General features: G+C 35.5%; 3 protein-coding genes across 3 annotated transcripts; all 3 read left to right on the top strand.

The window, feature by feature from the left end:
• The first annotated feature begins 175 nt into the window (after positions 1-175).
• Positions 176-1123, top strand: LOC111370872 (peroxisomal (S)-2-hydroxy-acid oxidase-like). The gene is made up of 4 exons (XM_022992772.1): positions 176-286; positions 378-478; positions 593-697; positions 769-1123. Exons 1-4 carry the CDS (start codon positions 247-249, stop codon positions 958-960), a joined length of 438 nt encoding a protein of 145 aa, XP_022848540.1. The 5' UTR covers positions 176-246; the 3' UTR covers positions 961-1123.
• Positions 1124-1847: 724 nt separating this feature from the next.
• On the top strand, positions 1848-8107 carry LOC111370873 (bystin). The gene is made up of 11 exons (XM_022992773.1): positions 1848-2271; positions 3418-3544; positions 3817-3868; positions 3981-4308; positions 5138-5217; positions 6057-6104; positions 6412-6558; positions 6718-6790; positions 6890-6962; positions 7557-7663; positions 7818-8107. Exons 1-10 carry the CDS (start codon positions 1936-1938, stop codon positions 7634-7636), a joined length of 1344 nt encoding a protein of 447 aa, XP_022848541.1. The 5' UTR covers positions 1848-1935; the 3' UTR covers positions 7637-7663; positions 7818-8107.
• Positions 8108-9236: 1129 nt separating this feature from the next.
• On the top strand, positions 9237-13387 carry LOC111370874 (pyruvate dehydrogenase E1 component subunit beta-3, chloroplastic-like). The gene is made up of 4 exons (XM_022992774.1): positions 9237-9533; positions 9805-9875; positions 9981-10021; positions 12152-13387. The coding sequence occupies exons 1-4, from the start codon at positions 9434-9436 to the stop codon at positions 13122-13124; spliced, it is 1185 nt and encodes a 394-aa protein (XP_022848542.1). The 5' UTR covers positions 9237-9433; the 3' UTR covers positions 13125-13387.
• The last annotated feature ends 588 nt before the right edge of the window (positions 13388-13975 follow it).

Consider the following 13975-nt stretch of genomic DNA (forward strand, 5'->3'; position numbering starts at 1 on the left):
TTGCTCTTTTTACAAAATAATAAAGAAACGCGAATTGGTTAAGCCAAGCTTTTCAATCAAAATCATGCGCAAAAAGTAACTTTTGTGTTATCTTTAAGCACATCCCTACGCACTCTCACCAGAGAAATGTAGGTTGAACACAATTTTACTAGCATTTACATTCACTTGAGGCTGTAAAGCAGACTGTGATAATGGTTTCTTCCTGACCTTGGACAGGATGTGAAGTGGCTCCAATCAATTACTTCAATGCCGATCCTAGTTAAGGGTGTAATCACTGCCGAGGACAGTAAGAACTAGAGAAGTCGAAATCATTTTCTCTTAACTTCTTGTTTCTTTTGTATATGGCGAAATGACTTTTTACGTGCCCTTCTATACAGCACGGCTTGCTATTCAGAATGGAGCAGCTGGTATTATCGTATCTAATCATGGTGCTCGCCAGCTTGATTATGTCCCTTCTACTATCATGGCTCTAGAAGAGGTAACCTTCTCCTCCAAGAAAATATCATATTCGCAAAGCAAAAATGTGGATGCATTCTTAAGAGTCGATTGGTTTGCTATTCGTGTTATCCTTACTGATATAATGCAACTTCAGGTCGTGAAAGCTGCACAAGGCCGAGTGCCAGTGTTCTTGGATGGAGGGGTACGGCGTGGAACAGATGTTTTCAAGGCATTAGCACTAGGAGCCTCTGGTATTTTTGTAAGTACAAAAACCCGAAAAAAATTCAGTTGACATGAACTCAATCTCTAATTCTGTTTGTGGTCTTTCAGATTGGTCGACCTGTGGTCTTCTCATTGGCAGCTGAAGGAGAAGCCGGTGTGAGAAAAGTACTCCAAATGTTGCGAGACGAGTTTGAGCTGACTATGGCATTGAGTGGCTGCACTTGTCTTAAAGAGATTACTCGTAGCCACATTGCGACAGAGTGGGATGCTCCTCGCGCTCTTCCAGCTGCTCGGTTATAGAAATGTGCATCAAATGTACGACGGACTTTGAAATCGACAGATTTCAAGTTTACAAGAAAAGCTCATTTTATTTAAGAATCCATATATATGTTGAAAACGATTTGCCTTTGAATGCTGATGGAGTTATATATTTTCATAAATGGCCCGAGTTGCCTTTGGTGTATATTATGTGTTTTGAGCTCGATTCATCGATACAAATAGTTATCATATTTGGTAAAGTGAACTAACGACGTTAATTAAAATTTCAAATTGGGTGTCGGTAAAAATTTTTTGGGACCGGACTAATATATACACATTTTTATATTTTAAAATAAAAAAAAATGTGCATACCGTTTCTTTGGATAGCCATCGGGACAATTATGATCAACAATGTAAAATTTGTGCCTCAAGACGACCCATCGAAAGATACAATTACTTGTAAAATGCAAGATAATTATGAGTCGTGTTGGGATAAATTGGAAGGATGAATATGTTTACCTTATTCATTGGAAAAAACTTAAATAGATATGATAAAGTTTAAATAGAGTAATTGTTAAAAATACCTTTTCTTTTCTTTTTATTTGTATATTACTCACTTTCATTTTTTCATTTTTGTCGTTGGTTCAGGGTTAAATTTCCCTTTTATGAGCAACTTACTTCTTCACTTATAATTAAATTTTTGAGTTCAAGCCAAACATGCACTTGCGGCCTGGGCCCATATAAAATGAAAATTATGAACTTGTTTGAGCTGATTTTGAGAATTGATTTTTTGATTGATACGAGAAAAGTGAGATTCACATAGATATGACGATTAAAATAATAAAATAACGATAAAAAAATTAATTTTTTTGGCCAAAAAATAACTCCCAAATAAGTTACTAATCATATAAGGGATAAGTCCTCGCCCGGACAGAAAATCTAGTTACCAACTGACGTTCTGTGCTCCAAAGTTCCAGAGTCTAGGGTTTTACACACGCGCCGCCGCAGCTTACACCGATGACAAAGAAACGTGCGAGAATAACTAATCCAGAGCCGTTCTTGGCAGATGAGTCCAAGTCTCTCTCCGCCGTCTCCCACAAAAAACGCTCCAAGCCACCCAAGCCCCATCAACTTGAGCAGAAGCTAGTGCCCTTGGGCATGAGCTCAAAGATTTTGAAGGAAGCCTTGTCTCAGCAGAAGGAAATTCAAGAGGAAGAGGAGAAGCAGAACCCTAGTAATTTGGTATTTTCCGAAGAGCATGGAATTAAAGACGATGATTATGAGGAAGACTATATTGATGATTTCGGAGGATTTTCCGAGACGCAGAGTCAATTTGGACAATGGGATTTTGAGGTTCTCTCTTGACTTCTTTCTTTCTTCTTAGTGCTGCTTTTTTAGTTCACTATGTGTGTGTGTGTGTTAGGCAGTTTTTCTATGATACTTATTCAAAGGATCAATTTTTGCTCCGTAATACATTGCAGAAATTGAATGTGGAATTTCTAGTTTGTATTATTGGATATGATTTTTTAGTGAAGAGAAATTTGTTATGCATAATTGTTGAATTTCTTTGGAATGGATGCTAAATAAAAAAATTATTGAATTTGTTGTTTAAATATGTTTTGTATAAAGAGTAATAAAAACAAAACCCTCAAATTGGGAACACAGTTTTATGGAACTGTTTCTGATTTACCACGTCTTTCAAGTCACCATTCTCATTGGTAAGAGCATTTTTAGTTCTACAGTCATTTCCTTACCATATAAGTGTCCAGGGGCCCTTTCCGTGGATTTGTTGTTGTGTTGAACTCAAAGTGGATATTGCAGAAAATATATTTGTGATATTAGTTAATATTCAAAGGGGTGGTAGCTATGTTAAGAATGATGATATACCCTTTCTTGTCAAATTGGATGTTGGAGCTAAATTCTAAGCTTAATCTACTGTTCTACTGAATGTCCTTATATTCTGTGGAATTTAGCATATTTTTATTGAATTACTTATTTCTTGCAATTTCATTTGCTGCTAATGGTTATGATTTTCAAATTCTGCTTTCTTAAAATATGGATGTCTGATTTACATGTCCAATCAACATGTATTTTTCTCTTGGATGTTGTACATTTTTGGTTATTTTCCTGGGGGTTTAGAAAGGATGATATGGGATCTTTTGAATTCTTGAATTTGCATTGAGAAAATGAATCAACAATCAAGTATGTTCAGTTTGTATGACTATTTACTATACCACCTTAAATGAAGGGTTTGGGTTTCTTTCTTTTTGACCAGTTTAAGTTTCTCATTCATACTTATGTAGTACGTATTTTCCCCTGGTTACCCTCGATAGTGGATGCTCAACACAAATGATACCAGGTTTTCGACAACATAATGTTGGGATTTGGCTATTGAGAGGCCAGTGACATGAACAACTGTGGAATTTATTTTCTTTATGGACTTGATTTTTGTGTTGTTGTATTCATTGTTTACTATGCTTTTTCTTGGTAATAACATAGGATCAAATAAATGAGGAGGATGAAAAGCTTCTGGAGGCCTTCCTGTCTAAAGAAAATCGCCCTCAGCGCACGTTGGCTGACGTTATTCTTGAGAAAATCAAAGAAAAAGATTCCCAAGTTTCTAAAGGTTTTGTTTGCAATATTATCATATTAAAAAATTTATGGGATCTATTATTAGTTTAAAATTACTCACTCTGATTATGCTACATCTACTCCTGATGGTGCATGATCTTTGTAAGAATTTAATATATTTACACATTTTTTCAAAAGCTTGATTGTAAACATGGCCTGTCATTTTAGCGGTTTGACACCGTTCTGATCCTTTATGGTTGGGTATGATGAGCAGAATACTGATATTATTTACAATTTTGAATTCTGTTTTCTGTTATTGTTTTCTAGGAGAGCAACCAATGCCCAGATTGGATGACTCCATCATAGAGTTGTACAAGGGGTATATTAGTTATCTTCTGCTTAATATTAGTTGTGGACCTTTCTTTTTTCCTTTTGTGTGAGTCATCCTTGTTTCTAAGGCTACTTATGTTGGGTGGTCTATTATAATGCAGAGTTGGCAAGCTACTTAACAAATACACTTTTGGCAAGATACCAAAAGCTTTTAAACACATACCTGCTCTACAACTTTGGGAGGAAGTCTTATACCTGACTGAACCTGAGAAATGGTCTGCAAATGCAATGTATCAAGCCACAAGAATCTTTGCTTCTAATATGGGGGTCAAGAAGGTTGAACGCTTCTACAAACTTGTCTTACTACCACGCGTCAGAGAAGACATCAGGAAGAATAAGCGGCTGCATTTTGCCTTGTATCAATCTTTGAAAAAGGCTCTGTACAAACCGGCTGCCTTCAATAAGGGGATCTTATTTCCTTTATGTGAGGTATAAAACATTATGATGAAAATATTTAGTGTATGTTTGGTAGGGATTAAAATGAGATTTTTTAGTAGATTGTGATAGAAATTTTTGAAATGTGTCTTCGAAAAGTTGTGGGACCATAAAAAATGTGATTAATATTGATTGTTTGACTTTGACTTAGATTGAATTAGATTTTAATCTCTCCCAAACAAGCTCTTAGAAGAAAACTTCTAGCATAAGATACTAAATTTTGCTAGTTTAAATCCCAAACGTGCTTTGCATCTCGTGACTTACCTTGTTTGTCCATATTTGTAATAAGTTCCTCTTAGAGGAAGGTATTTTAGATAAGATTTGTCGCTTGGAGTACATTATATTTTGACTAGAAGAACCAGTGCAAAGCAACTGGAATAAACAGTGAGTATGAAAAATCTACCACCTTATGTGATTATTACTGTTTGGTGGCTCCTGAATAAGTTATGCTGATTTTCTGCAGCATTTAGCAAGGAATGCTTGTGCAAGTTAGAGTGTCTTGCACTCATATTTTTTATGTAATTCATTGGTCTGCAACACTGCTTTGGGATTTTCTTCTTGAGTCTGCTTGGATTTGCATTATTACTTTCTATGCAAGAAATAAGTGCCAATTTCTGATCCACAACGTGATTAGAAAATCATGACTAATGACTTTCAAGTTTCTTATGGTTCCTTCATGTCTGTGGCAAATGCGAGGAGTTTATATATAGTGTCAAGATGGATTCTATTTCAGATGCATTGCTTACTTCTTTTATTCTATTCCATGGTTTGAATCTTGCTGCACTTCTGATAGGCATATTTATATTTTTTGCCTCTGTTACAGTCAAGAACTTGCAATTTGAGGGAAGCTGTCATTGTTGGTAGCATTATTCAGAAGGTTTCCATTCCTCCTCTTCATTCCAGGTATCATGTCTTTTCAACCAAGCCAATGTATAGACCGCCCTAGAAGAATCTGTAAACACTTGGGGGCCCCGTTTGGTACCTATTTTTTTCAAAATGCATTTTTCTCTCTCTTCTTTTCAACCACACATTCTTCATTGAAATAATATTACACGTAAATAAAAAACTTTTCCTTATTTTTCAACCACACAAAATGCATTTTTACATAAAAATGGCGCCCAAACAATCCACAATGTACTGATTAGCAAGATTAAGTCTTACTTGCAAACGAACATAAAATAGATCTAGAAAAATAGTAATTATGTGTCAGACTTGTAATCTATTGCTAGAAGTGGATACAACTCAAAATTTCTTAATATCATCACTACTAATATGTTCTTGAAGGGAATCGTTAACTTTGTTATTGGCATCCTTGTTATAAGTTTATCTCATTCTTTGTCATCATCCTTTGATTGCAACGATATATTCTCCTTTAAATAAGCTAAATAAAAGATCAAACATTTTAAGATATAAAGAAATAGCTTAAAAATCTAAGACAAATAATTAAATGTTAGAAAACTTTAAAGCAAACGGGCAAACTCCTTAGTTTGCTTCACAAAATGACATTTTTGGTGCGGGTTTTTTTGGCCTTCTATGATAGCTTCACGTGAGTCAGGATTCAAGGCACTTGCCTCAAATAGTTTTTTTAAACCATGCTTATGAAACATCTTTTGGATCCTTAAGTGATACTTCTATAACTGCTTAATCTTTTAGCTAGCCCTTGGTTTTCTGCATATCTTTGTGTGTAATATTATATTTATTATCTTATTTGAGATTTCTCACAGTTTCTAATGGGCATGCAGTGTTGCACTAATGAAGCTTGCAGAGATGGAGTATTATGGCACTACAAGGTATATATATTTTCAACGATGTCATTCTGTATTTCCTTCAATCCTTTCAGTTAAAGCATTTTGAACTTTCGGTGGAGAATAATAAATGACTTAATTGACTTTCCAGCTCATTTATCGAATTTACATTGTTGCGTTAGACTGTTAATTCTTCAGATGATGATAACTAGTTAAAAGCAATGGTATAAGTGTCAAATGAACAAATGAATTTAGAATAGAATCATTTTGAAATGGTTTGCTTATTTTATATTCTCTACCGACCTTTTCATGGTGAAATTTACTAATAGTATCCTTTTGTATTCCGCGGCAGTTATTTTATAAAGCTACTGATTGAGAAGAAATATGCATTGCCATATCGTGTATTGGATGCCCTGGTTGCTCATTTTATGAGATTCTATGAGGACTCCAGAATAATGCCTGTGATCTGGCATCAGTCACTTCTTGCATTTGCTCAAAGGTTATTTCTCCTTGTTAAATTCGTTTTATTTCTCCAATTCTCTGCTTCTTTTGGACGTCGACATGCGTATTTGTTCTTTGTTTCGATAATCAGATGATATGTGAGATCGATTATTGTGTACACTATCTCCTCTTGCATGACTTCATAAATTTGGTGTAGGTACAAAAATGAGTTGACAAAGGAGGACAAAGCTTATCTCAACACTCTAGTCGAAAGGCAAAGACATAAATTAGTAAGTCAATCAGCCGAATTGCGGTTACCTATTGTTTCAGTTTGACGGGTGCTTGTGAATTGTGATCTTATTGGTTGTTATTTCTTTTCTCAAATGCAGGTTACTCCTGAAATATTAAGGGAATTAAATAACAGCCGCAATCGTGGGGAGAAGGACGACCTTATGTCGATATATATCCTTTTATTCTTTGATATGTGAGTTTATGTCTTTAATTGCTTTGCTTGATCTTGCTAGTTCCCCTTTCTATTGTTCACTTTGATTGGCACTTTTCTTGTTGCTCGGATATGCATCACGTACCTCACAATCAACTTCTATGAATATTTTATGTGATATTCTGTTCTTTCACCTCTCATGTACACACATCAAGGGAAAACACAAAACTGTAATGTGGTCAAATGCATGATATGAGAAAATGTGGATGCTTGGCAATGCTTAAATTATAATTTAAGCTGGTCAAATATTGTACCCACACATTTTGCAAGGTCCACAATTACCATCCGCTTATTATCCATTAATCACTTAAATTTTAATTGAAGCACTCCCAAACATGCTCAGTAACAATTCTCTCAGTTGATGCTTGTCCAATTTCACCAATCATTAGTACTGTGGTGAGCAAGGATTCATATAAACACAACATGGAGTACTCAGCAGGGGAAAGTTCGCCTTATTTCACATTCATCTCCAATTTACTCTTATTTCTTAAAGATTTTAGCTATATCAACCTGATCTCTCTCTTTAAACTTATGTTTCCTTGACTCCCTATTACCGACTCCAATTTCCGTGGTCAACAAAACGATACAAGAAGATAGGTTTGATATCCCAGACGTACCCATGGAGGAAGACTAAATTCATATTGCAGCTGATATTTTCATGGTAATATGCTTTCCCCTTCAAATTAAAATCGTCCTCTGAGAAAAAATCACTTCGGCTTAGATCTTATTCTGCTGCACTGCATATAATAATGTCAGCGCATGATGGGCAACTGTTTTTCTAAGGCTTATTCTTGGCATTTGAGTTCCTGATGCAGGTTTTATGCAGTACTTTGGCGACGGGGACTTATTGGTGTCCTAGATACGTTGACTTTGAGCAAATGTAGTTAGTCGAGCATTGATGGAGCTACCTAATATAGTTATCGGTCGAGGATTTTGAAATTTTGCTTAGAGCATTCTTTGTTTTGTGGGCGTACACATTTTCTCCTTGGAAACGTCTTTTGTTGTTTTAAGGTTATTAAAGTTTAGGTTGTCTTCCTTGAAGTTGAGTCTGTGAAGACACAGAATTTTTGGTTGCCAGTATTTTTAAGTCATTTTTATTTTCTTCTATTTTTAAAATATTAGAAGCGAGTTTAATGTTAAATATTTAACATTTCAAAAAACATTTTTTTTTTCAAACTCATCATTTTAATAAGAATAAATCAGTTTTGTGCCAAAGTAGCAGTAGTCTATTACTTTAGCAAGCTGGTTACACCTACAACCGAAATGGAAATTGAGCGTTTCGTGGTTCAAAAATTTGAATCTTGTCTGAACCATTGTTTATCAGGCCTCCTTGGCTTAAGTTCCTCGGCCCATTACAATTCGATAAGGCTAAAATTTTCTTCTTTACAAGTAAAATTATTTTTTGGTTTTTTTGTAAATTTTTTTTTTTTTAGTCCAATCTTGGATCGATCCTTCATTATTTTTATTTATTGAAATTAAATATTATTCCCAAAAGTAATAATACGTGGAGTATATTTATTCAATCATGGCAGTTTCATTGGTAATTAATTAGTCACTTATTTTTATAACTCTCTTTTTCTTTTTGTCAAAATATTAAGTTTTTCCTAGTAAATAGCACTAGGAAATTTAACTTCATTAGGGTTGCGGGTTGCCTCTGCACAAAAGAGACGTCGTGATAGGAATAATGGCTTTTGAAAACAAAGAGATACGAAGCGGAAGTTTGGTTTGGATTAAAAATTTAATTTTAAGTCAAAATTAAACAATCAGTATTAACTATATTTTTTATGGATTTTACAATTTTTTAATTACATATTTCAATAACTTCTATGACAATTTAATAAAACATTTAATTTTAATTTCCACCAAACATTCTATAAGTTTTTGTTTGGTTTATGATTTTAAGTTGTTTAGAAAGTTATAAATTAATTTTATTCATAGATTTTGAATGAATCATAAGTACTATTCATTTATTTATCATTTATTTTTATTTATTTATAATTTAAATCGTTTATAGATTTCCAAATGGGGGAATGTGTTGCTTGGTATCACATAAATGAATATAGATAAACTGATATTGAATTTTATTTATAAAAAAACCTAAACCAAATTTGTATACAAGATGTTAAAAAATCATTAATTTGGTGCAAAATGTTGGAAGAGTTAGTTGGCAAATTGGTGAGTCGTGAGAATTGACACATTAAACCTAAATAAAATCAAGAAAATATAATAAATACAACAAAAATATGGATCCTCTTTGGTTTCATCGCCACCTTCTCATTTTCCCCTCTCAATCTCCGCCCCCTCCATTTTCAATTTTTTCTTAATACCTTCCCTATTTAATCTCTCTCAGCTAAGCCCTTTATTTTTCTCATTCTCCATCTCTTTTACGTACGGACGTTCTGTAGAGAAGGGTGTTTTTGATTGTATAAACATGGCTGCCATGCTGCAAGCAATCGGAGTAGCATCACCTTCAGTTGCCTTCTCGGATCACTATAATGAATCCTCTGTTTCGTCTATTCGATCTTTCCCAGGTTTCTTTCTTTCTTTCTTTTTTTGTATGTTCTTTTGGTTTTTGTTTGTTTGTTTTGGATGTATTGTCTTATGTTCTTGTAAAGATCCAAGAATTGTCGAAACAATGAAAAGATGGAATTTTTGGTTTATGGGCTAGGAAAATGTTGTTTTATTGAGCTTAGTTTTACAACCCAAATTAGTTTGTATAACAAGAACCTAAATTATATTGAAGGAACACAGTTTCTGAAATTTGATTTATTTCTGTGTTTAATTTTGTGTTGTTTTCGTCAGTCATCAGATCTGGTTCGAGGTCGATTTTGGGTTCTGTCAAACCAGGAAAGGTTATTACCAAAGCAACTGCGGTCAGTGTCTTCTTTTTACCCTCTTATTGTTTTAATTTTTAATTTTTAATTTTTTCTTATGTCTAAAATACTCTGTTCTATTGTGATATATGTGGAATTTATCAGACACAGACAGAGAGTTCTGCTTCAGCAACTTCAAAACCTGGGTAAAGTTCTTACTGTATAAATATGCTTACTGCAGTGTATTTCCATCTGTGTTTTTCTGCTTGTAGGCTTGACATTTTGATTGGAATATTTAGACCGTGGCATTCAAATTTAAGGATTGGCTAGGATATGAAGAAATAATAATAGACATAATTACACTGTACTACAATTTCAAATTTGACATTATAGTGAATCCTACCGCACCATTTGTCGATGCCTAGTAAACTTTTGCCTTGTGGTTTGAAGATACAACTTTTCCATCTATATTGTTTTTAAATTAGCACGGCCAAGACAACTCTGTGATGGACACGTTGGCACATTTATCAAATGCATTCCAAACATCAAAGTAGCCTGTACCTTCGTAATGCCCAAATTTCTATGAACTTGTGATGTCTTGCACTAACATTTTCGCTGGTGCATATGTCTAATGGTGATACTGCTAAGTGCGAGAACCTGAACAAGTGATTCTAGAACAAAATTTCATATCCGGCTCAATAGAGTTATTTGTTTATGGTAGGACATACTGTTACTGTTGGTGTCACCAGACACAAGAAGAGCCAGTAACCTAGGAAATCCTGAAAGTAGGACGTTAGAGATGGCAATAGTGCGGTGATGAGGATTATTTTGTTAATAGGTAAAAAAAGTGTATAGCAAAACTAAAAATGCTCTCTATTTATGAGGAGCCTTATATTGTTTAATAAGGCCTTGTTGGGTAAGTGATTATGGCGGTTTGGGGTGGAGAGGGAGAGTTTCTGGAGAGAAATTATAGAAGAGAAATATGGCATGATGGAGGGTGGATGGTGTTCAGTTGAGAGCCGTGGTACCTACGGGGTGAGTTTATGGCAGTTTATTCGACGAGGGTGGAGTGACTTCCGGAATAGAGTGACTTTCGGTGTGGGGAATGGCAACACTATCAGCTTTTGGGATGACTGTTGGTGTATTGATCAACCGTTAAGGGAGCGATTTCCTTCTTTGTATCGTATTGCCGTGATGCCATCTGCTATGATGAATGATGTATTAGATACACATAACGGGAGCATCAGTTGGAACATTGTTTTTGGGAGGGGACTACAAGATTGGGAAGTGGATGATTACATAGTGCTATTGACCTCTTTGTATGACGTGCATATCAGGGTTGGAGAGTGTGACCGCATTAGGTGGATGCCGACAAGGAATGACATTTTCTCAGTTAGCACTTATTTCAAATCCTTATTGGGATCTGCGGAGAATTTATTCCCTTGGAAGATGGTATGGAAGTGTAAACTGCCTCCAAGGGTGGCATTTTTACTATGGACGGTAGTGAGAAGACAAGTTTTAACGGCGGACAATTTTCAGTTGAGGGGGTTTTATATTACAAATTGGTGTCATATGTGCAGAAAGGATGGGAAAACGGTTGACTATTTGTTCCTGCATTGTGATGGTGCCCGTTTGCTGTGGAATGATATTTTGGCTTCTCAACGTATGGATTGGGTGATGCCACGGCATATGGAAGATTTGTTGAAGGTTTGGAGGAGAAAGTTTCGTGACAAGGACAGTAAACTCGTTTGGAATCTTATTTCAGGTTGCATTGTTTGGTGCGTGTGGAGAGAAAGAAACGGGCGCTGTTTTGATGATCAGATGAAGACTTTAGAACAGTTTAGAGAATTATTTTATTTGACATTTTATAATTGGTTTAGTGTTGTAGCTTCTAGTCCCATAGATGGGCTGCCTAACTTCATGACATTTATTTCTTGTTTAAGTGTATAATACACTTCCTGTGTATTACCTTTTAATTAATAAAACACTTGATTATTTATCAAAATTTTTTTTATGATAATGTGAACATATACTTATAACTGTGAGTATTAATAATTGGTAATCGCTTTGTTATGAAGATGAAGTCTTGGAGATTAATGTTTTAGTGTGGAGGAATCTGTGTACTGGTATAATCTCCACACGTTATGTTATGCTATATTGAAAGCATGGCACACGTAAGAAATGAGCTTTACTAAGCTGACATGCAAAATCACGTTTATATGGTCTTTGTATATTGTTTTCTAAAATGCACAATACCACTCATGTCTTGTAACGTGTCTTAAGTCTGAATAATTGAATTCTCGGAAAAGTCTTAGATAATTATTTTACATGTGTAGGCACGAGCTCTTGCTGTTTGAAGCCCTTAGAGAAGGGCTAGAGGAAGAAATGGATAGAGATCCCAGGGTTTGTGTCTTTGGTGAAGATGTTGGCCATTATGGAGGTTCATACAAGGTCACCAAGGGACTTGCTGAGAAATATGGAGATCTCAGAGTGCTCGATACACCAATTGCTGAAAATTCTTTTACAGGCATGGGTGTAGGGGCTGCTATGACTGGTCTAAGACCTGTTATTGAGGGCATGAACATGGGATTTCTTCTATTGGCTTTCAACCAAATTTCTGATAACTGTGGCATGTTACACTACACCTCAGGTGGGCAGTTCACTATTCCAACGGTTATTCGAGGACCAGGAGGGGTTGGACGCCAACTCGGGGCTGAACATTCGCAGAGGCTAGAGTCTTATTTTCAGTCAATTCCCGGAATCCAGCTGGTCGCCTGTTCAACTGTTTACAATGCCAAGGGTCTGATGAAGGCTGCCATCCGTAGTGAGAATCCTGTTGTCCTTTTCGAACATGTGCTTCTTTATAACCTCAAGGAGAGAATTCCTGATGAAGAATACGTATTGTCACTGGAAGAGGCAGAGATGGTGAGGCCTGGGGAACACATTACAATCTTAACATACTCCCGGATGAGGTACCATGTCATGCAAGCTGCCAAGACTCTTGTCAACAAAGGTTATGATCCTGAGGTCATTGATATTAGGTCTTTGAAACCATTTGATCTCTATACAATTGGAAATTCTGTGAAGAAAACTCACCGGGTGCTTATAGTTGAAGAGTGCATGCGGACAGGTGGCATTGGAGCCAGCCTTACAGCAGCAATAAATGAGAATTTCCACGATTATTTGGATGCACCAATTGTTTGTCTCTCCTCACAGGATGTGCCGACTCCTTATGCTGGGACATTGGAGGAATGGACTGTGGTTCAACCAGCACAAATTGTTGCTGCTGTCGAGCAGCTCTGTCAGTAACTTCTGCAGGAGTAGTTTTGAAATCTAGTTGAAGATGAAGACTCATTTCCGTCTGCCATAATTTTTGGCAATGTTACCGCCTTGTTCGCTTTGTATGAGAATCTTATTGTATTTTTGTTGCTATTTTCTTTTCTTTTCTTTTTATTTTATAGCTGGAGCCAATGTGCTTTGTTTGGTATTAACTTGTCAGCGAGAAATTTATGTTTGTTTAGTTATTTATTTTTCAATCTGAAACTTCAACATGAAGAACCATTAATATTCCATTGTGTCAGTGACTCATAAAAATGCCATTAAAAAATTCTGTCTACTTTGAAGATTGAAGGCCTTTCTCATGTTTCTACGTTTACTCAAATATTTAGCAGCATCTGGAGAAGGCAGTTGTTATTGTGTACCACATGTGATGTCCATACATGCCTCAGAAGATCATTATTTTTCTCTCTAAACTTCCTATTCTCTAACGGTGAACTGAAAGGAATGGGGAAAAAAGTTTATGTAGCTAACCTCTAATTTGTTGGGAGCAAGGCTTAGTTTGATGTTTATATCTTAGCCTTTTCCTTAGGTTTCTTTGGTGATTGGAAAGAAGCCAGATAGGTGTCATTGGTGTTTCTCAACAGAGGACAATTGAATTTGAACTCATCTTTTGGGATTTCATGTCACATAAATTTCTGATGGCATTTTTGTGATTTTCCAAATTCATTGCCTTTATAACCTTAAAATTATTCCATTCTTCCTCGAAGCTGATTATCAAAATCAACAAAGTTAATGTTAAACTAGAATCTTTCTTATCTGTCATATATATTGAGCATTCATCGACTTCCATCAATATCTTCTTCATGAATAAGTTGATGTAC

This window comes from Olea europaea, chromosome 21 (assembly GCF_002742605.1).
Source record: "Olea europaea var. sylvestris chromosome 21, O_europaea_v1, whole genome shotgun sequence".
Classification (NCBI taxonomy): domain Eukaryota; kingdom Viridiplantae; phylum Streptophyta; class Magnoliopsida; order Lamiales; family Oleaceae; genus Olea; species Olea europaea.

What these genes read in the sequence shown, in the direction of transcription:
- LOC111370872 (XM_022992772.1), top strand. Translation starts at nt 247, where the DNA reads ATGCCGATCCTAGTTAAGGGTGTAATCACTGCCGAGGACA. An exon ending in TGTAATCACTGCCGAGGACA is followed by an intron (nt 287 to 377) that starts GTAAGAACTAGA and finishes CCTTCTATACAG; the next exon opens with CACGGCTTGCTATTCAGAAT. An exon ending in CTATCATGGCTCTAGAAGAG is followed by an intron (nt 479 to 592) that starts GTAACCTTCTCC and finishes ATGCAACTTCAG; the next exon opens with GTCGTGAAAGCTGCACAAGG.
- LOC111370874 (XM_022992774.1), top strand. Translation starts at nt 9,434, where the DNA reads ATGGCTGCCATGCTGCAAGCAATCGGAGTAGCATCACCTTCAGTTGCC. An exon ending in TTATTACCAAAGCAACTGCG is followed by an intron (nt 9,876 to 9,980) that starts GTCAGTGTCTTC and finishes GGAATTTATCAG; the next exon opens with ACACAGACAGAGAGTTCTGC. An exon ending in TCAGCAACTTCAAAACCTGG is followed by an intron (nt 10,022 to 12,151) that starts GTAAAGTTCTTA and finishes TTACATGTGTAG; the next exon opens with GCACGAGCTCTTGCTGTTTG.
- LOC111370873 (XM_022992773.1), top strand. Translation starts at nt 1,936, where the DNA reads ATGACAAAGAAACGTGCGAGAATAACTAATCCAGAGCCGTTCTTGGCA. An exon ending in TTGGACAATGGGATTTTGAG is followed by an intron (nt 2,272 to 3,417) that starts GTTCTCTCTTGA and finishes GTAATAACATAG; the next exon opens with GATCAAATAAATGAGGAGGA. An exon ending in ATCATAGAGTTGTACAAGGG is followed by an intron (nt 3,869 to 3,980) that starts GTATATTAGTTA and finishes ATTATAATGCAG; the next exon opens with AGTTGGCAAGCTACTTAACA.